General features: G+C 39.1%; 1 protein-coding gene across 1 annotated transcript in view; it reads left to right on the forward strand.

Moving 5' to 3' along the window:
* ANKRD26 (ankyrin repeat domain 26) overlaps nucleotides 1-22,010 on the forward strand; it is a 307,904-nt gene that overhangs the window by 80,850 nt on the left and 205,044 nt on the right. The window contains exons 12-13 of the mRNA XM_033958897.1: nucleotides 365-429; nucleotides 10,428-10,524. Coding sequence (XP_033814788.1) covers nucleotides 365-429; nucleotides 10,428-10,524 — 162 coding nt within the window. The remainder of the gene's footprint in view (nucleotides 1-364; nucleotides 430-10,427; nucleotides 10,525-22,010) is intronic.

A 22,010-nucleotide genomic window follows, 5' to 3' on the forward strand; every position in this document is an offset into this window, starting at 1 on the left:
CTTTGATGTTTTCCTCTATGAAATCTGTTTGCTTCAAAAAGATATTTGAACATTTATTTGTGGCTTACAATCTTATTTTTTTATTTTGTTGATATCTTAAGACCTTATATTTCTCTAGATTTTTGAATTAATATTTATGTTTCAAAATTTTGCCGTAAATGAATTGTGAAACACTTTGGGTCCTCATATGAGGATGCAGGTGGTACACAAATCTGATAGAATAGAATGAACTCATGTTTGAATCAATTCAAAATCCTTCCCTTAGGACACCTACCAAACTATAGGTACCTCCATCTTATACACATAAAATTTGATTACAGAAAGTAATTAGAAATATCAAATTCTTATTTTCTGGTATATGTAGGTACTGCAGTATTAATGTCAGAACTGGGGTTGGAAGAAGATGCCGACTCTGTCTGGGACTCAGAGGTAAGACACTTTAAGGAGATTATTGCTTGCTCAACAAGAACATCCTCTGCTGTATGTTATCTAACATTAAATAAAAGTTAACATTTTTTATGTTTTGGGGTTGAATCCATGGTTCAAGCTATAGTTGTCTGTACTGTGACCAGGGCTTAATTTGTGCTGGAACAGAGTGGAATGGCATTCCAACACTTCTTTGGGCTCGGAAGTGCTGTCACTAACCGTGACTTCCATCCCCTCTCCAGCGGTCTAGCTTCTCTCCCTCCTGTCCCTTCTCCAATCAATAGTGGCATCTTCCCCCTTGTCTCTCGTACTTCCCCTCCCCACATACCTATTCAAACTGTCTTTTAGAAGTTGCCAGCAGCGATTCACAACATACTGTTCATTCCATCAGAGCCTTATGTCTGATGCTTCTAGCCTCTGTGGAAACAGAAAGTTGAGTCAGACAGAAGGCTGTGATGTTGGCTTGAGCAATGCATGGTGAATCACTGTTGAAAATTCTAGAAGAAAAGACAACTTCGGAAAGGTATGGGGTGGGGGGGTAGTGAGGTGAGAGACAAAGGGAGATACTATCATCGATTGAAAAAGAGACAGGAGGAGAGATATTGGACCTTTTGGGTGAACAGGAGGATAAGGAGAAATGCTGGACTAATGGTGAATGGAGAGTAGAAGGGAAAAAGAGTAACATTAGATGATAGTTGGTTGAGGGAAGGGAAGAAGGAGAAAAGCTGGCCTGAGGAGGTGGATAAAGGAGAAAAACTGGGGGAGGGAGAAGAAGGGAACATATTGGCAAGGAGGTAGAAAAGAAGAAATGCTAGACAGGAAGGATAGCACATAATGGGGACAAGGGGAGAGAAAAGACGGGGTTCTAGATTAGAAATGGGAAAGAGTGGGGAGATGCTGACTATTGGGTGAAAGGAGAAGAATGGGAGAAGGTGGAGAGAGGGTGGAGATGCCGATTTTGAGGGGAAGGGGAAGAAAGTATATAGAGAGGGATACCGACTATAGGGTGAAGGGGAGAGAGAGAGAGAGAGGGAGAAGTTGCATTATTGATCAGAAAGGAGAGAAGCTGCACCAGGAAAGAGGGGAGGGGGGTCCTAGGACAATTTATCATGGCCATTTCAGCACTGAATGGTTGCAATGAATCATCCTATTCTGTGAAGCAAGTGTGTATAAGTGTGCAAATTCTTCCCTCTCCCTCTCCTACTTGTCCACAATCCAGCCACAACAGATTCAGCGTTTGAGGTGGCAATGTAATTAATGCCTGTCATCCTCTTATTTATGACATACCCTCCCAAACCACATAAACCATTTCTTATTTTAAAAAAATACATCACTCTCTGCGGCTTGTGTAGCGTCCTTTTCTGCAGCGGTGGTTGGCAATTAACGGTTTAGTTGGGGTGTCTGTGCAGCGGCAGTTGGCAATTAATGATTTAGTCGGGGTATCTGGTCCCAAAGTAGGTGCTATCGGAATGAGACGATTCATTGTGGCCATTTCAGCGCATCTGCAAGCGTCCTGCAATGAAACGGCCACAATAAATCATCCCATTCCACCTGGGAGTAGGTAATAAAGAAGGGATAGGGAGATGATAGGCTACAAATGTTGGGAGGACAGAGAGGGAAGATGTTGGGCTACAAGAGTATAAGGGTGGAGAGGAAGATATGAAATGCTGAGCTATAAAAATGGAGGGAAGTGAAATGCTGAAACCCCTTGGGAGAGGCCATAAGGGTTTTTCTAGGACAGTGTTTCTCAACCCTAGTGCACAGTTCTTCAACCGCCGGTCCGCAAAAAAATCTTGCCGGTCCGCGAAGGATTCAGGACCCCGCCGCAGCAAAAGGTGCCGGCTTCAGCTGACATGCAACTTCCTGTTGCCTTCGCTATGCCGGCACTCCTGCCTGCCACCACCGACTCCTGCCGCTTATGTCTCCGCACCCCCAGAAAAGCAGCGGCAGGTCTGTGTGCTTTTAACTTCGGCACACAGCTGCCCCTAGGCAGTATTTTAGCGCGGTTTCATGAGGCAGCCTCGGGGCCTTTGGTAGGCCGGCCCACATTGCATCATCGAAGCGGGCCAGCCTACCAAAGGCCCCGAGGCTGCCTCATGAAACCGCACTAAAACACTGCTTAGGGGCAGCTGTGTGCCGAAGTTAAAAGCACACAGAGCTGCTGCTAGCCTACATAGAGGAAACATTTGCTGGAGAGGGAAGGGAGAAGGGGTACTCCTGGACAAGGGAGGGGAAGGGGCTACTGCTGACAGGGGAGAAGGGAAAGGGAAGGGATAAGAATTACTGTTGGATAAGGGGAGGAGGAAAGGGAGAAGGTACTGCTGGACAGGGGAGGAGGAACATTGGAAGGAAACAGCTGGCAGGGAGATTAGAGGAGGGGAAGGAGTCAGGATGGAATGGAGAGATCAGATGAGGGAAAGGGGAGAGACAGAGGAATGACAAGGTAGAGAGAGATTGATGCTGGGAAGGGGGGTCAGATGAAAAATAAGGAAAGAGGGACAAAGATGCTAGATCTGGTGTAGGAGAGAGGGGCATAGAAAGAATGCAGATACCATATGGGAGGGGGAGGGTTGGAGGGAAGACAGTGGATGGAAGAGGCAGATGCTGGATTGAAGAGACAGAGGGCAGACGCTGGATGGAAGAGAGTGAAAAGACGATGAAAGCAGAAACCAGAGACGACAAAAGGTAGAAAAAAATAATTTTATTTCTATCTTGTGATTAGAATATATCAGATTTAAAATATGTATCCTGCTAGAGCTGATGTTAGACATAACTGGGGAGTGCAAAGCCCAGGCAGTGCGTCTTTAGCTTCCAGTTGGCTTAGGGCTCTCTCTGACCAGGAGGCAGTTGCCCTAGTTGCACTCCCCCTAACACCATTCCTGCCATGTGTGACTGCGGTATTCTGTTAGCATGATATATGTGCAGCATTCTGTAATAATTTGGCTTATTCAGTTTTCTTGATAGTAAAGGGGATATATGTGAAGGGGAGGGAAGATGGGGGTTTTGTTGATCCTTGCCCTGCATTATTTATATTTATAAAATTACAATTGTACAGAATATTGTTTCTTTTTATACTTTAATAAAATATGTTCAATATAAAATCATAACTATTTGAGGCTTGTGTGGATAGGATCAGATGGTTAATGGGACCGAGCTCGCGGGGACGGGGCGGCAATGGGGTTTTTAAAAATTTCTGTCTTATTAGTTTGCCGGTCCACGAAATAATTATTTTATTTCTGCCGGTCCATAGGTGTAAAAAGGTTGAAGAACACTGCCCTAGTGGGTACATGGGCTGCCTGTTGGGAGTACATGGGCTGATCGCCGATTACTCCCTGCCACCACCCGTCCTCTCCATTTAATTATCCTCCGCCACCGCTGCAAGTCCAGAAAGGGAAGAGCCAGGCATGTGCAGCGATTGCACGCCACCGGCCCACAAGCCTCCCCCTCTCCCCCCCCCCCCCCCCGATTTCAGTTGCTGCTTGGCTGGCCCGGACTTTCTCTCCGATGTCAGAATTGACGTTGGGGGGAAGGCTTGTGGGCCGTTGGTGTGCAATCGCTGCACATGCCTGGCCCTTCTCTTCCCGGAGTTAAGTGGGGGATAATTAAATGGAGCGGGCGGGGGTGGCAGTGAACCAGGGGGAGGAAGAATCGGCGGCGGGACAACTTCGGTGAAGGTCGGCTTGGGCGGAGGCAGGGAGGAAGGGGGTAGGACAAAGGCTGGAAGGCAGTGAAGGGGAGGGAGCATGAAATTGGAACACGAGGGAGGGAAAGAGATGGTGCACATGGGGAAAGGAAGAGGAAACTTGGGCATAGAGAGAAGTGAGGTAGAGATGAATGGGTAATAGAAGGATGAGAGGGAGAAATGTTGGATATGGTAGTGGAGAGAGAACAGAGGGATAGATTGAATGGGATGCAAGGGGGAGGAATGTTGGGCATAGTGATGGAGGGAGAGATATGGCATGATGTTGGAGAGGGGTGATAGAAGGAGAAATGGGCAGTGGTGAAAATTGATCTGGGGGATGAGAGATGAAGAAAAGTTGGACTCTTGGAGGGACAGAGAGAGATGTTGGTTGAGGAATGGAATGAGGTCTGGGGGAGAGGAAGCATGCAGGAGGCAGAAAGAAAGAAATATTGGATGCACATTCAGAAGGAAGTGCAACCAGAGACTCATGAAATCACCAGACAAGAAAGGTAGAAAAAATGATTTTATTTTCAATTTAGTTATCAAAATGTGTCAGTGTTGAGAATTTATATCTGCTGTCTATATTTTGCACTATATTTGTCTATTTTTCTATAGTTGTTACTGAGGTGACATTGTATACTTTAAAGTCATCTACCTTGACATCTTTGAAAACCCCCCGAATATAAATGATAATTAACATTTTCTCTGTGTACAGTGTACTTTTGTGATTTTTTAATTTTGTGGTTACCATTATGTGTTAATAAGATTATATTGTGAGTATATGAAAAATGGATGAAAGAAGTTGCATTACAATTAGTATTATTATTATGGGGGTGGGGGTGGGGTCAGGGACGGAGTTTAGGCGGGGGTACTCGGTTGGTATTTGTTAGGCTTAGGGGGTACTTGGCTTGAAAAGGTTGAGAAATACTGGTCTAGGAGATTTGTGAGAGAAGAATGGTGAATACACTCTCACCCACATTATTTAATGTATCTCTTTCCTCCTTGGGCTACAGTTTGAGTAATCTAGGTCAGTGTTTTTTAACCGCTGTTCCGCGGCACACTAGTGTGCCGCGAGATGTTGCCTGGTGTGCCGCAGGGCCGCCATCAGGGCAGTACTACCAGTCCTGCATTAAGGGGCCCGGAGCTGACAGGGGGCCCGAGGCAGGGGCGCCAGTAGCTCGCCAAGGCAAAGTGAGTCGATCACCCAGGACTCACTTTGTCTTGGCGATCTAATCTATCGAGCCGATAAGTCTTCTTCTCCCCGACGTCAATTCTGCAGTCGGAGAGGAAGTTCGGGCCAGCCAATCGCTGCCTGGCTGGGCGGAACTTCCTCTCCGATTGCAGAATTGATGTCAGGGAGAGCATGCGTTGGCGTCGGCTTTGGGGCCTGTTATCCATTGGTGGGTCCTGTTCCCCGATGGCAGTGGCAGTGGCTTGGGGAACGGCAGGGAGAAAGAAAGAAAGGGGGCAGGCAGGGAAACAGAAGGAAAGAAGAGAAACAGAAAAAAAGGTCAGGGAGAGAGGAAGAAAAAGTTGGGGGAGGGAATGAGGTGTGGAGGAGAGAAAGCATACAGGCTGATAGAAGGGAAGAAAGATTGGATGCACAGTCAGAAGAAGAAAGTGCAACCAGAAATCACCAGACAAGGTAGGAAAAATGATTTTATTTTAAATTTAGCAAAGTGGAGGCAGTATTACCACAGTTTTCAAAGGAATTTGCCCAAATAACTTAATAGTTAACTGGGTAAATTCCCAGAGATGAAAACTTCCCTTCACTTACTATGCACAGTTCTGAATTTATATCTGCTGTCTATATTTTACAATATGGTCACCTTTTACTAAACCGCAATAGTGGTTTTTAGCGCAGGGAGCCTATGAGCGTCAAGAGCAGCGCTAGGCATTCAGCGCAGCTCCCTGCGCTAAAAACTGCTATTGTGGTTTAATAAAAAGGATGGAGGGTATATTTGTCTATTTTTGTATGCTATAAAAACCAAATACAGAGAGAGACTGAGAGCTGTTGACGAAGAGCTACGTGTGTGTCTTTCTTCGATTCCAGCCAGAATATCAGCTTTGTGTTCGGCCAAACAGGCCCAGGTTTCGCACTGAATAAAATATTTTATAATTTTTCACTATTCTGTTTACTTAATATTTCATAATAAAGTAATTATAAAATACTTTCTTTGTGTTTATTTGATTCCTATTCAAGAGAATTACTTTATATATAGTCAATATAGGCACAGAGTTAAATTTTTTAACATTTTCTAATGGTGGTGTGCCTTGTGATTTTTTTCATGAAACAAGTGTGCCTTTGCCCAAAAAAGGTTGAAAAACACTGATCTAGGTATAAAACTGTTGAGCTATGCTGATGATATTACAATTGTCATACCTTGTGCTACAGTTCTATCTCATATCTCTTATAAAATTGAGTCTGTGTTGCAATTGATGAACTCTTGGATGTAGGATTTCAAACTCAAGCTTAACCCTGGTAAGACAAAGTTACATAAGGGTTATTACACGCTATGGAAATTGCATACCATTAAACCTTTTTTTGAGTTTTCTGCTTTTAAACTTCTGGTACAATCTTTATTATTGAGTCTTTTGGATTATTGTAATATTGTGTATTTAACAATTCCCAAGAAAGATATGGTTTGACTCATACTGATTCAGAATACAGCGGTTAGAATGATCTACGGTCTTAAAAAATATGATCATATGACTCCATTTTATTGTGAATTGCATTGGCTGCTAATGGAGGCTCATGTTTTGTTTAAGTTGAGTTGCTTTTGCTATAAGGTCATGCATTGTACCGCTCCGTTTTATATGGTTAATAGATATATGGCTAATAGATTCTCTCTAACATCGTATAAAAATAGTAGAAAGTCTCATGCCCTATTCACCTTTCCATCAGTACAGGGCTGTAAAAGTAAGAAATTTCTGGACCATACTTTAGCATTCCAAGCAGCTTCACACGATAGAGAATTTCGATTGTTATTTATTGGAGCCTGTTCTTATAAACATTTCAGAACTCAACTGTAAACTTATCTCTTTTCAAAATACTTGGTCAAATAATTTATTTCTGTCATTCTTAAATTATTTATAGTTTATAATCTTTTGTAAACCGCGTAGAACTCATGATTACGCAGTTAAGAAGTATGATGTTATGTTAATACAGAGAGTAAAAAAAAAAAAAGTGATAATGGGGGAGGGTAACAGTTCAATTTTTGTTTTCATATTTCTATTTTTAATTTATTGTGATCGGTATTTGGCGAAGTTCTGTCTATGCATAGGCATCAAAATTTCATCACTAGTGTTTAAGCCCGTTACATTAACGGGTGCTAGAATAGATGTCTGTCTGTCTTTCTCCTGCCCCCCTGTCTCTTTCTTCCTTTCTTTCTGTCTCTCTCCATGCCCCATTTATCTTTTTTCTTTCTGTCTCTCTCCTATCTTTCTTTCTCCCTCCCGCTTTATTTCTTTCTTTCTATCTTTTTTTCTTTCTGTCGCTCTCCCTGCCCAGACCCTCACTGAATAGGCCGTTACATTAACGGGTGCTAGAATGTATATGTGTGTCTCTCTCTGTCTCCTTAGCCGCTTTCTATATTTCTGTCTTTCTTTCTTTTGTCTTTCTTTTGGCTGTCCACCACCACCCCTTGCATGCTCCCCCTGTCCATTCTCCCTTTCTTTTATCTCCCCTGTGTCCACCACCACCCCTTCATTGCTCCCCTTATCCAGCAGCAGCCCTTCTCCCTTTGTTTTACCTCTCCCCTGTCCATCAGCACATTTTCCTGTTCCCCCTGTCCAGCAGTAGGCCTCCCTTCCTTCCCCCCCCCCCACCAAGCAGTCTGCAATAGTTACATTTGTGAACTTCAAAAAAGCTGAGAACATTGTTATCGAGAAATAAATGCTTCAAGTCAAGCAGACCTTGAAAATCCAGCCATGTTCCATTTCTGCTGGCATGTTTGTGTTGGGGGAGGCTGCTCCCTGTCGCTTTCAGGCCTTTCCCGGGGCGCTTTAACCTGAGGTAATGTGCGCGAACGGCTCCAGCACCAGCTTCTCCACCTGGACCCTGGGCACGCGCCGCGCTCCACCCCTTAGCTACCCGGAAGTACCGGGCTTCACTCGCCTGCTCCTGGAGAGTAGCCCGAGAGGGCGGGGGGGGGGGGGGGAGCGGCTGCCATGGTGATCTTGCCGACTCCCTTGCCGGAGTTATTTTTCAGTTTAAAGGTGCCACGGCGGCTCCTCTAACGATTCCCGCCTGCATTAGAAGTGTTTTCTGAAGCAGGTGTGGCTGGTGACAGGAGCCGCCGCGGCACCTTTAAACTGAATAAATAACTCTGGCAAGGGAGCCGGCCAACTGGCAGTTCAATTGGGAGCTTCGGTCTGGTCTTGTCTGCTTCCTGCTCGCCTTGCCGTATTTTTTTTTTAGTTGAAAGACGCGGCGGTGGCTCATCTCATGATCCCCACCTGCGTTGGAAGTCCGACGCAGGCGGGGATCGTGAGAGGAGCCACCGCTGCGTCTTTCAACTAAAAAATACAATACGGCAAGGAGCAGCAGGGAGCAGGCCAGATGGAAAAATGGAACCCTAAGCAGCGCATGTGCACTCCTATCTGCGGGTCACTACAGCTCACGGAAAACGGACGCACGCGATGGGAGTGCACATGCGCGGCCTAGCGTTTTATTATATTAGATGATTGGGGGTGCTGGGCACAATACAAATAATCCCTCTTTGGGCATAATGAAGGCGCTTGCTCGATATTGGATGTGTTCAGAATCTACTAGATCCACAGAGCTGGCTACTGTGTGACTGTGTTTTGCCTGTGACTGAGGTGCAGTTTTCTGTTTGCATGTACACTGATACCTTGGAATCCGAACTTAATCCTTTCCAGAACCTCATTCGAATTCCAAGACAATTTTTCCCATTGAAAATAATAGAAACTGGATTAATCCGTTCCTGGTCCCACACAAACTCAAATTTTAACAGGAAATACACTGGATTTTAAGGTAAAATATTAACAAATATTCCAAAGCAGCATTCAGATTCTGGGGCACAAACACACATATACAATGTGCAGGGCGTTCAGATTCCAAAGCAGAGTTCGGATTCCAAGACAAAATTTACTACAAAAAAAGTTTGGATTCCAAGTCGTTTGAGTTCTGGGGCATTCGGATTCCGAGGTTCCACTGTAGTTTGTGTAGAGATCTGTAGAAATACCACTTGTTCCGTTTGACCAGTAGCTGTTCTATGGCCCAGTGTAATATTTATAGTGTTGAATGTTTATAGGTAAGGTTCTCACTGTTTGAATCTTAGGAATTAGTGCTGTTTTGTGACAGGTTTGCTACATATATGTTGTGTTGGGATTTCTTTTTCCACTTTTTCTGTTTCATAGTGTACCTGGTTGTGGAGAGATTAAGCATTCCTCCGCATTTAAGCTACTCCTTCATGCCACCTGGCTGCCAAAAATATCTGGGGAGAACATTGTGGTATCAAACGAGAAAAACACTGATTAGTCCAAAGTTTTATTGATAATGTTGCAAATTTGTATTACTGTGAGTAATATTCTTTAATAACATTTTATAAATTAAATATATGAATTTTTCAAGTGTATGTAGATACCAGATGCCTTTTTTATCCACAAATGCAGTATGATGGGCCAGTGGTGGTTTCAGGGGCTGAAACAGTTAGGGATGGACTTGCTTAAAGGGCTCAAACTAGATAGGACTTGGCCCCTTTTGATTCCCCATTTACAGGATTATTTATCCAGTCCAATCCTGGGCAGAAGACCTCTATCATTAAATTTAGTTTTCTTAAGCTAAGAGAGTAAAAACAGATTGAGATTAAGCAGAAGGGAGGTGGGGTAGCCTTCTGTGTTGTCACTTTGTGAATTTAGGAGGCCCATGAAGACATGCATAAATATTTTTCCCAAGTTCTTTTATTGTATATCTGTGTTTTATCAAACAAAGGTCACATTCATGACCTTTGTCAGGATAGAGGACTGTAAGTTATAGTGGTGGGGCACAGTGGTCATTTTCTTACATAAGATTTGCTAAGATGAAATTCTGGACTGAGATCCTGAAGGATCTTGAATCGCAGAGTTCTGTTTACTAATTTCTAGGATGCATTGCTAATGCTAGATTAATGCAAGGTTTGAGAAAATTTAGAGGATTCTATTTATTCTTAGACTTAACAAAATAGAATCTAATTTATTAAAGATTTTCCACTAAAGGGAAAAAACCTTTAGAAATCAGGTACTACCGGTAATCATATCGCAGAGAATTATAATTTGCTTGGATATGATTGTCAATGTGTTTCTTTTTATTAAACAGTCTGCTTCTGAAAGCCCGATAAAACAAGCTGAAAGCAACTTGCCTTTACCTGCTATTCAACCACGAGTACAGAATAGTTCAGAAGACCAAAGTAAAGGTAATTCTAACAAGTACACAAACATTTTATAAATATTAATAATATTGCTATTAAATCATTGTCAATCTTCAGGACATATTGACCATTGTATTATTAATATAGAACTTGACTGTATTTGAAGTACAAAATTGAATTGTGTAGTTCATTTTATTTACATCAAAGATACAGAAAAGGGTGGTAATCAATATTAATTAAAGGGATGAAAAGAGACTTATATGAGAAAAGGCTAAAGAGGTTAAGGCTCATCATCATGGGGAAGATGACTAAAGGGGATAAGACAGATGTCTACAAAATCATCAATTGTTTGCTTTTTATTTATTTATTTCTAAAATTTTTAGACCGCCTATGACTAAGCGGTTAACAAATGAGACATTCACAATAGTTCAAAAGACAATACGAATGGAAAATACTTTCAATTGCAGTACAATCGCATAGCTTAATCCACTAAAGATAGCATCAAAAACTGGAGGAAATTATATGTTATCAATTTTCACTAAGTATAGTACAATAATCACAGTTCAAATTTCTTATTAAATATCTCTACTAACAAAATTTTTAGAGAGAAGCCTCCACATACAATTGGGTCTTTAACATTTTTCTAAACTAATCAGTCAGATGGGGGGGGCATGGCTTAGCGTGCACACAAAATGGTCGTGTGATCGCAGCGTTCCTCTTACCTGGGCAACCGTTGAATAAATAAAGATTTCCTTTTAAACTGTTTTCGGCTGAAAACATCGGAGAGGACAGCGGGAGCATGGCGAGCACCCGACAGAGTAAGAGTGAAACCGGAGGGGCTGTGAAAAGGCAGAAGCAGGATCAAATTACCCCGAGTAAGGTTCCGCTTCCTGCTGATGTATCAGAGGAGTTAAGCAAAGCTGAAGTTATGGGGGAACTGAGGCAAATCAAACAAATGTTGACAGAGACTGTGAGTAATATGGCAGAACTGAAGGAAGAAATCCTGAATATACACAGACAAATGGAAGTAGCTAATAAAAGAACAACAGAGTTAGAAGTTAAAATGGAGAGCTTAGAATGTGAAGGAAAAAGATGCAAAAATGACAGTTTGGAAATAATTCAATTGAAAAGTCAGCTGGAAGATTACGAAAACCGTGGAAGAAGAAAGAATATAAAACTTTTTGGAATACAGGAAAATTTGGAAGGGAAAAATGCAATACAGTTTTTAGAAAATTTAATTCCTAGATTATTGCAGTTGGATTTCAAACAGCCTTTGGAAATAGAACGGGCACACAGGATTCCAATAAAGAGTCTGGAAAATCAAGGGAGACCAAGACCATTAATATTCAAGATGTTAAGATACCAGCAAGCAATAGAAATTTTAAATGCTGCCAAAAAAGATAAAAACTTAAACTATAAAGGATCCAAAATATGGTTTTTACCAGACTTTGCTAAAAATACAGCAAATATTAGGAAGAAATTCCTTGATCTGAGATCTCAATTAAAGGAAAAAGGATATAAGTATAGGTTATATTACCCAGCAAAAATGAGGGTATCTTGTGGGGATAAATCTTTGTATTTTGTTGATCCGGAAAAACTAAAGACCTTTCTTTCAAAATCAGAACCTATGTCATTTTAGCACAATGGGTGTTGAAATGAAGGGATAAATACTAAGACTGGATTGGTGGATATTGAACAAAAAATTAAATATAAAGAACTATGGGACTTTTGTTTGTTGGAAAAAGAAGAATATGCAACAAAGAACAGGAAATAAAAATGAACAAGTGAAAAAGAAAATAAAAGAATGTAAAGAAGAAAGAAGGATAGACTGGAAAGACATTAAAGTGAAGTTATTAGACTGAACTTTTAGGAGACTGAAAGATGGATGGTTGGAGTAAAGAATGAACAAGAAGGATTAAAGGACTGGACAAATTAACACAAAAGGAAAAGTGAAGACTGAATAGGAAAATAAATAGATGTGAAGAAGAAGAAAGCAGGACTGATAGACTAAAAGGATATTATAAAAAAAAAAAAAGAATGACAATTGGCAGTCAAAAGTCTTTAAGAATGGATGGATGGAGATAAGAAATAAATATGAAAGTTCAGTTTATTTAATAAGTCAGAAATGGAGAAAGTAAAGAATGAAAGGACAATAAGGAAAAGATTGCAGAATGGACTAATGATAGAAAGGACAAGTTATATGATATTTAAATGCAAGTAAAGGAAAGGAAAATGAATAATATAAAAGAAAGATACATAAGAATTTATTAGTAGCTGAAGGAATGTAAAGATTGATGTTGTGATAATATAGTTTTAAAAAGATTGGATTTAATTTGGAGAAGAGGAAATATAAAAAGGGGGAAAAAATTATTTTGAAAATGAAATACAAATGTTTAAATACAAATAGAGGATAAAAACTTATAAAATTGAAGTTTTTTTTTTTAACAGAAATATATGAAGAGATGGATATTTGTTGTTGGATATTTAAAGGAGGATAGGAGAAGATGGATTAGATAATATAAGATATAGGAAAATGATACTTTTTATTAAATATATGACTATGATAGAATTTTCTTGAATGAAATAAAATGTTGGGGGAATGAATTAGATATTGGTGAAATGATAAAAATGCATTAATGGAATGTTAGGAAATAAATATGGTTATGTGACTAAAGGTTAAATAATAGATAGAGAAATTAATTACTTTAAAATGGAAAAAAAAAAAGAAAAAGAAAAAAGGTTTTATGATTAGAAGAGAGATATAATTAGATATATTGTGGAGAGGTAGTGAGTTTGTCTCAATAAAGGATAAAGGGGTTATTAATAAATATTGGTTGCCTGGGGGGGAGGGGGGAAGTTGGGATTACTGTCCAATGTGTGTCCTTAAGCAGTCATTATATTGGGGAGGGAGGGGTGGGAAGAAGGTGGGTATTAAAGATATTACTAGGATGATTAAGGAAAAGATTAATAAGGGATTTGGGTAATTTGGAGGTAAGAATGTGTGCCATGGGGAGAAGTTTTTTAGATCTTAGTTATGGAAGAAGGGAAGAGGAAGATTATGATAAGGAGTATAAAATATATTATGTCTTTTAAGATATTTTCTATTAATGTCAATGGCCTGAATCATGTAATCAAAAGGAAAAAGGTATTATCATTTTTAAAGAAGCAAAACGCGGATGTTTATTGTCTGCAGGAGACCCATCTTAATATAAAGGAATCACAGAAACTAACGGGTGGGTGGGTGAAAGAATGTTTTTTTGCTCCAGCAGAGGGTAAAAAAGCAGGAGTAGCAGTTCTTATAAATAAAAAGTGTATGGCCAATTTTAAGATAGTAAATTCGGACCCACATGGAAGATGGCTACATGTTGATATAAGTATGGGAAATAATGCCCTGACGTTGTTCAATATATATGCCCCTAATTCGAATCAATCAGAATTTTTTAAAAAATTGCAGAGTATGTTGTTACCACTGGCTGCTTCTAATTTAATGGTGGCTGGATATTTTAATGCTGTAATGGATCCATTAATGGATAAAAAAACCAGGTAAAAGTATAAAATCTTTATGTTTAGATAATTTGGTTCAATCATGTGATTTGGCGTATTCTTCATTTTAATGATCAGGAATTTTCATTTTGTTCACAGGTTCATAAATCATTTTCAAGAATAGATTATATTTTTATTTCATCACATAAGGTGCAGCAAGTGATTAAGGCTTCCATTGATCCCATTATCATTTCGGATCATGCGGGAGTATGGATAGATTTACAATTAGAAAATAGAAGACCTCTTTGGAGATTTGATAATGCATTGCTTGTGGATGAAAAATTTTTGGAAAATTTTAAAACACAAATTAGTGATTTCTTTCAAATTAATTTAGTGGAAGATACATCTATTGAAAATGTATGGGACGCTTTTAAAGCGACTATGAGAGGTCATATTATATCATATTCGGCTTTTGTTAGGAAACAGATTAAAAAACAGTATATAGAATTAGAAAAAGAAATTAAAATACTAGAAACTAAATTGGTAAGCAAATGGGAACATGATGTATTACAAGCTCTTTTGAAAACAAAAGGTAAATATAACGAATTAGCTTTAAAAATGATAAGAAGAGACTTGTTTTCCAAACAGACAATGTATTATGGAAATTCTAATAAGGCGGGAAAATTATTGGCAAATTATCTTAAAGCAAAAAAAAGAAGAACTAACATTAATGGGATAAAAGATGATAATGGTATAATAACCAATCAAACGGATATAATTTTAAAGCAATTTCTAAAATTTTATAAGGACCTGTATTCTTCCGAGCCTTATTTGGAGAGGCAAAAAGATGGTAAAAATTTTTTAGATTTAATTATTGGACCTAAGGTTCCTGATCATATAAAACGGAGTTTAGATGAACCTATATCATTAAAAGAATTAGAAACAGCGTTGAGATCTCTTAGAGTTGGATCCGCTCCAGGTGGTGATGGTTATACAGTAGAATTTTATAAAACATTTCAAAATGTCCTTTCCCCATATTTACTAAATTTATATCAGACACAACTTATAAAAGATGATATTAAAGGTACTATGGCTGAATCAATAGTAATTGTTTTGCCTAAGCCAAATAAAGATCCTACTTTGGTTTCAGACTACAGGCCTATATCTTTAATAAATGTGGATAATAAACTTTTGGTGAAAATTTTGGCTTTGAGATTAGCCAAAGCTCTCCCACATATTATAGACACGCATCAGACGGGTTTCGTTGCTAAAAGACATTCCTCTAATAACTCTAGATTATTGTTTCATATGTTAAATTTATAAAAAAAAATGGATGAACCAGCTTTTACAGTTTCCTTGGATGCAGAAAAAGCGTTTGATAGGGTAGAATGGAATTTTATGTATCAGGCTTTAGAATGGTTTGGTATAGGTTCTGGATTTATACAAATGGTAAAAACATTGTATAGCTTCCCGATTGCAAGATTAAATATTAATAATATGATATCTGATGGTTTTCAATTGCAGAGGGGAGTTAGACAAGGTTGTCCTTTATCTCCTTTGTTATTTGATGTTGTATTAGAACCCTTATTGTTAGCAATACAGCAAGCAAGGGGGATACAGAGTATTCCATATTCTGATATGGAATATAAAATTTTGGCTTATGCGGATGATATTTTACTTTATTTGAGGAATCCAGAGTCTACCTTATCTTGTCTATTGGAATTAATTGATATGTTTGGCAAATTTTCAGGTTATAAAATTAATTGGAGTAAGTCTGAACTTATACCTTTAAATGTTCATTGTGTAAAAGGATTATTTGACGCTTTTCCGTTCATATGGAAAGAAGAAGGATTTAAATATCTTGGCATTCAAGTTAAAAATACAATTGAAGATACAGTAAAAGAAAATGAAAAATTTGTATTGAAAAGAGTTACAGAGTTATGTGAGCAATGGAATCCGTTACATCTTTCTTGGTGGGGGAGAGTTCAAACTATTAAAATGATGATCTTGCCTGTAGTTTGCTACCAAATGAGTATGATACCTATTTATTTTCAGGGGTCCTTTTATAAAAAGCTTAATAGCATTTTAACGAAATTTCTTTGGCTTGGTAAAACGCATAGAATAGCTTTGGTATCTTTGCAAAAATCAATTAAGGAGGGAGGGGTAAATTTTCCAAATTTTTATAGGTACCATCAAGCCTATATTTTATGTCAGGGTATGTATTGGATCCTCCCAGAACTGATAGATAATGCACCGGATTGGTTATATTTGGAATGGCGCCTTATGTTTCCCCTAAATTTAGTTCATCTTCCAAGTATCAACATGCCTAGAAGATACAGAGAAAATAAGATATTAATGGATACTTGGAAAACGTTGAGGTTTATTAGTAAATTAACACCTGTCCCAATAAACAAGTCAACTAATCAGTCTTTATGGATAAACTCCAAGATTAAAATTGGCGGAGCTCAAATCCTTTCGAAGGAATGGATTATTGCAGGCATTAGATCTCTGAATGATGTTATTTCGGAAGGTAAACTGCTGGAATTTTCACAATTGCAACATAGATTTGGTCTTAGTAAAAAACAAAGTTTTAAATGGTTGCAATTGAAGCAGGCCATTCAGGTTGGGTTCCCTGAATGGAAAACATTGAATAATCAATATAGTTTAGAGTTCTTATGCTTCCAAGCAGACTTCCTAGGGCATCAAGCCGCATTGTGGTATAAATTAATATCTGGATATTTGAATAAAAAACCAAAAAATGGTCTAAGAGACATTTGGAGCATTGAGATTAAGCATCAAATTACTGCATCCCAATGGCCACTAATTTGGTCTTGGAGAATGAGATGTACAGTGTCAGCATCTATGAGACAAACTTGGTTCTTTTTATTACATAGAGCTTTTTGGACCCCTACACGTTTGCAAAAATTAGATAGTTCTAAGTCCAATAAATGCTGGCACTGTAATCTGGGACGTTGGATCATTTACTATATCATTGTCTCTACATTAAAAGTTTTTGGAATGCAATTTGGCCACAAATTAATAAATTGATGGAAAATCATGTAGCAATATCATATGATACAGTGTTATTTGGAATGATGATGAGAAAAAAAAGTCAAATTTCACCAGAAAATAACAAGCTTTTACTAGTCATGACAGGGGTTGCCATTCAGCATATAACCAATAACTGGAAGAATCATAGTAACCTTAATTATACATTTTGGTGGAATACAATTTATCATATATTCAAAATGGAAAGAGTAATAGCAATACAAAGAGGGACATATCCTAAATTTATAAAAATATGGGGGCCATTGATAAAGTATTGTACTGAATGAATAATAGGATTTATCTTCTTCTTTTCTTCTTTTTCTTGTCTTCTTTATGGCACACATGGAGGGGGGGGGTAGTGAAAATAATTTTACATAACATGTTATAATATGGTATACAATATGTATAAGGTGATTGGAAAGTACTTGAAGGGTGGGGGGTGGGAGAGGGGATAAAAAAAAATTTGTTCAGAATATTATGTAATAGATATAAAAGTGATATTGTGTATTCATTAGTTGTAACTCAATATTTTGTACACTTCATGTAAAATGTGAAAATGAATAAAGAATTATAAAAAAAAAAAAATAAACTAATCAGTCAGAACAGGTCTTCAGGATGCCAGGGAGGAAATTCCATAATTTGAGTCCCGCCATGGACATCATTGCTATTTTAGATTTAACATAGAGAATGACATGGTAGCAGATGCCCACGGCTAGCCACGGGTAACCCGTTGAAACGGTGACGGGGGAAAAAGTGCTCACTGTGGGCATGGGAACAAGGCCATCCACTGCCCCGTGGAGCGGTGAATGGCCTTGTCCCCTCAGTTAAGGGAGGGAAGACGCACGGTCACCGATCGCACATGGCCCCCTCCCTACCTACCTATGGCCAAATTTATCTCCCTCCCTCCCCCTTCCCTTCGTGGTGCTTTAGTAAAGAAACTTATTGAAGCCGGCGAAGCCTGCCTGCAGTCGCCTATGTGTGGGCAGAAGCTTCTCCTCTGACGCAACCGGAAATTCACTGTCAGAACTCACAATAAAGAAAAATTGTTTTAAAACAAAAATCAAATTCCTAAGTCTTAAACAATTCAGTTCAATAATAATGTGCACAATGGATGAAAATATGACAGATTTCCCTTCTATAAAATACTAACAATGTAGCTTTCAAATTTTCAAAGAAACAAATTAAATAATACTTTGCTTTGAGATGAATAAAAGTTCATGATCGATGGAAATAGTGATACTCCCAATTTCGCAATGGCTGAATCAGAGGAACTTATTCTACATATCCAATAGCAAGGGCAAATCAAGATCAAGTATGCATATGTAGTTTCGCATCATACCTTATGCTCTGAGTTTATCTTGTTGGACAAACTTCATAGGCGTGCCTCAACATCAAGGTCTCCTACACCCCGACAGCCAGTACAGCAGACTTCTTCCATGTCAATGTCTCTTCAGGTACCAACACTGTGTCTCCAGGAGGAGATCTGGGCTGTGCTTAGATAAGAGCTTTTGGAGCTACTGCAGTGACAGTTTTCACAGGCTTTAAAAGCTTCCATTCCTGTCTCAGCCCAACTCGAACATTCATCAAAGCGTTGATCAAGGACAGGGTCACACACTCCTGCGTGACGTTGCGCATTGGAGTTGGGGCACAGACCTACTCAAAATGTATGCAACAACATTGGTAGAGGAATTATCTTTTGCTTCAGACCATCAACCTCCATCTCAACACAGTTGATGCTCCTCTTGATGTAAATACCCTGGCTCACTCTGCATAGAGTACTTCAAGGAGTCTCTCAGATATCTCCAACCGTTCAGATGAGGATGCCAAGAATCCTATGGTTTGCCTTCTGGTCCTTCCCCTCCTCCTCAATGATGCAAGTCTCCATCAGAAAGTTTATCTTTTACTGGCTTTGTAAGGCAGATGCAGCAAGCTTTGCCCATCAAAATGGAAACAGAAGAGGAGCCTCACTCTGAACCATTTGAACTTCTTGACTTTGAAGCACTATCAAACAATTGCATTGAGGTTCTTTTGCATGGAGTCATGAAAGATACTTTATTTAAGAATTGGGAGAATCCCCTGTCAGTTCAGGTAGCTCCTAAAAAGATAGACAAAGGGCCTGATTCTATAAATGGCACCTAGCAACGCCTGTCTCCTAGATGTTGGTCAGTGTAGTTGTCAATAAACCGCTAGGCACCATTTACAGAATCACACCTAGCAGTCCTAATATTAGAGACCAGTACATTACACACCGGTATGTTAGACACCAGGGTTTTCCTGGTCTAATTTACTAGCACCTAACACCTAAGTCGTACCATGCCCCTAAGCATGCCTACTTTGCGGGTTGGTGGTGGTAGATGCTGCTAGGTGCCTCGACTTGGGTGACAGTAGGTGCCACTCTGAGTTCCATGCATAACTCTTAATTGGTTTTTAATTTTTTGTAATGAAATTTTGCTGGCATCAACAATTATCACATCAATTAAGCTCATTAATCAATTTATGTTCCACACGGAACTAGGCTAGGCGTCCCCATCTAGGCGCCACTTAGGCAAGCCCACAATGTATAAAATTCAAAACTGTACAGTATTTGACAAAACTCAACTCTAACATCATTCAGTAGTTGTGGAATTTGCCCTCAAGCTTTCACACAGCTCATGGTCTAACATTTGCTTCTTCAGGCATAGAAGCCAGGATATTGGATTCTTTTAGCAAATGCATTTTCCAATCATCTATACTCATCAGTAGAAATATGGACTACCAATTTTACTTGTCTATTTATTTTAAATCTTTACTTAAACAACTGTCAGAGTTTGAGGAATTCTTCCCTCTAGATAGGCTAAAATACTTTTAGCAATTATCTGAGAACTTGTTTACTATGAGAAAGTATATCACCAGAGGATCTTTTGACGCCTTTGATGTTTCTTCTAAAACATCTGCGGCGGCAGCTGCAATGCACCCTTTGGCTTGGCTTAGTGTATCTGATCTAGAAACTTTGGTAAAATAACTCCTTTCAAATATTCCTTGTAAGGGAGATGACTGTTTAGGGATAAAATTGAAGAAGCTGCAGATAAGATTTTTTTTTATTTCTTTATTCATTATAAATTTTCAAACAAGTATACAATAATTCAATTCATAATATACATTTCCACTTGAAATTATTACAAATTTCACACCACAAGAATTATCTCCCTCAACCCCATACACATATCTTTATAAATATCCAACACTTTTAACCCCCCCACCCTCCACATATACATAATAAATGAGGTTAAATACAAATTATTTATTATAATAATCTATTTACTATAATAATCTATTAATGGCCCCCAAACATTTTTAAATATTTTTTTTAAAACACACATTGATACTATGATAATTTTATCTATACCACACACCGCTCAATCTTTTTCATCTAGAAGATTTTCTTTCTCATCCAAAAACACCAAAAAAGCACTAAAATCAGCCGCCTTCATCATCACCATCTAGGCCTGCTCCTCAACAATCTCGTGCAAGACAACAAAAATCATAACCTCAACCTCAGTTCAAACAGCAGTCATCTTTTTGTCTCCTTTCTAGAGAGCATTGCCAACATTTCCCTGCATCTTCCTTCCAATCTCCCCATCAGAGGCAGGTTGCTTTACTTCTATCAATGTTGAGCTCTTATCACAATGGATCAGTGGGTGTTTTGTGTCATCACTCAGGGCTATGCTCTGTGCTTGCTCAGAAAACTTCCAAACCACCCACCAAAAGAGTCTTCTTTCAACTTCCCCAGAAGGCTCTCCTTCACCAAAAACTCTTGACCTTTCTCCATCTAAACACATTAGAACCATCTCCACCTCTCCAATTCGGGTGAAAAAAAAATTCAGTTTGAGTACATCCCAGTGCTTATCAGTGCATTTCATTTTCTCTTGGGCAGGAAACCTCCATCCGTTCATCCACATGAAACCACCTATCAAGCCTCTTTCTGTTGCTTGGGATCTTAACATGGTACTATCTGCTCCTATGAGGTCTCCCTTTGAGCCTCTTACATCTTGCTCTCTCAAACTTCTCACTTGGAAAGGCATTTTCCTAATTGTCCTTATGTCTTCCCAGTACCACTCCCTAATACCTTCCTGATTCCCCAAAGCAACCTCATCTACTCCGTATCTCATCTAGAAATTACAAGATATCATCTTCATGTAATACCTTTATTGTAATTCTTTTGTAATCTGCCTTGAACCGCAAGGCAATGGCAGAATAGAAATCTCTAATGTTGTGTGAGTGAACTTTAAACTCTTGGTGTCATGTCCTTCCTGCATAAGATTCTATCACGATAGAATAGTACTTCCCACTCACCCAAAATTCCTAACCAAAGTCATCTCGGAATTTCACATCAACCAATCCATAGTACTCCTTGTTTTCTTTTCAAAGCTGTATTTGCATCCTGGAGAGGCAGCACCACACACTTTGGACTGCAAATGTGCTCTGGTATACTACTTGCAACACATTAAACCTCAGAGGATCCTCCCAGCTCTTTGTGGCTTTTGGCCCTAACAGTCTTGAAGTTCCTGTTTCCAAGAGAACCATCTCAACTTGGATTGCGGATTGTATCTCCTTTGCATATACTCAGGCTAGGCTGGCACTGCAGGGACATGTAACAGCCCACAATGGTTTATGGTTTATTTATAATCTGCCTTTTTCAAGGCAAAGTACAACAACACACACATAATAGTACTTCACAGACATTTCAGACATCTTACAACCCCCTCCCCAAACCAATATACATCATGTTCAGCATAAAATCAAAATAAAATACCAGCCTGACAATAATAGCAATACTAATCACTTTTCCTATACCAAGAATCAATCTCAAGCAACCTAATACAACTCAGATTTTCACCAACCAACATATCATACTGTGTATTTCATACAACAAAACAGATATCTTTTCGACAGTTTCTTAAAGGCATCCAAATTTTTTTTATGTTTAATGTAAGACGGGAGTCTATTCCACTCTTCTGGAC

Source organism: Geotrypetes seraphini, chromosome 9 (genome assembly GCF_902459505.1).
Source record: "Geotrypetes seraphini chromosome 9, aGeoSer1.1, whole genome shotgun sequence".
In the NCBI taxonomy this organism is placed as follows: Eukaryota; Metazoa; Chordata; class Amphibia; order Gymnophiona; family Dermophiidae; genus Geotrypetes; species Geotrypetes seraphini.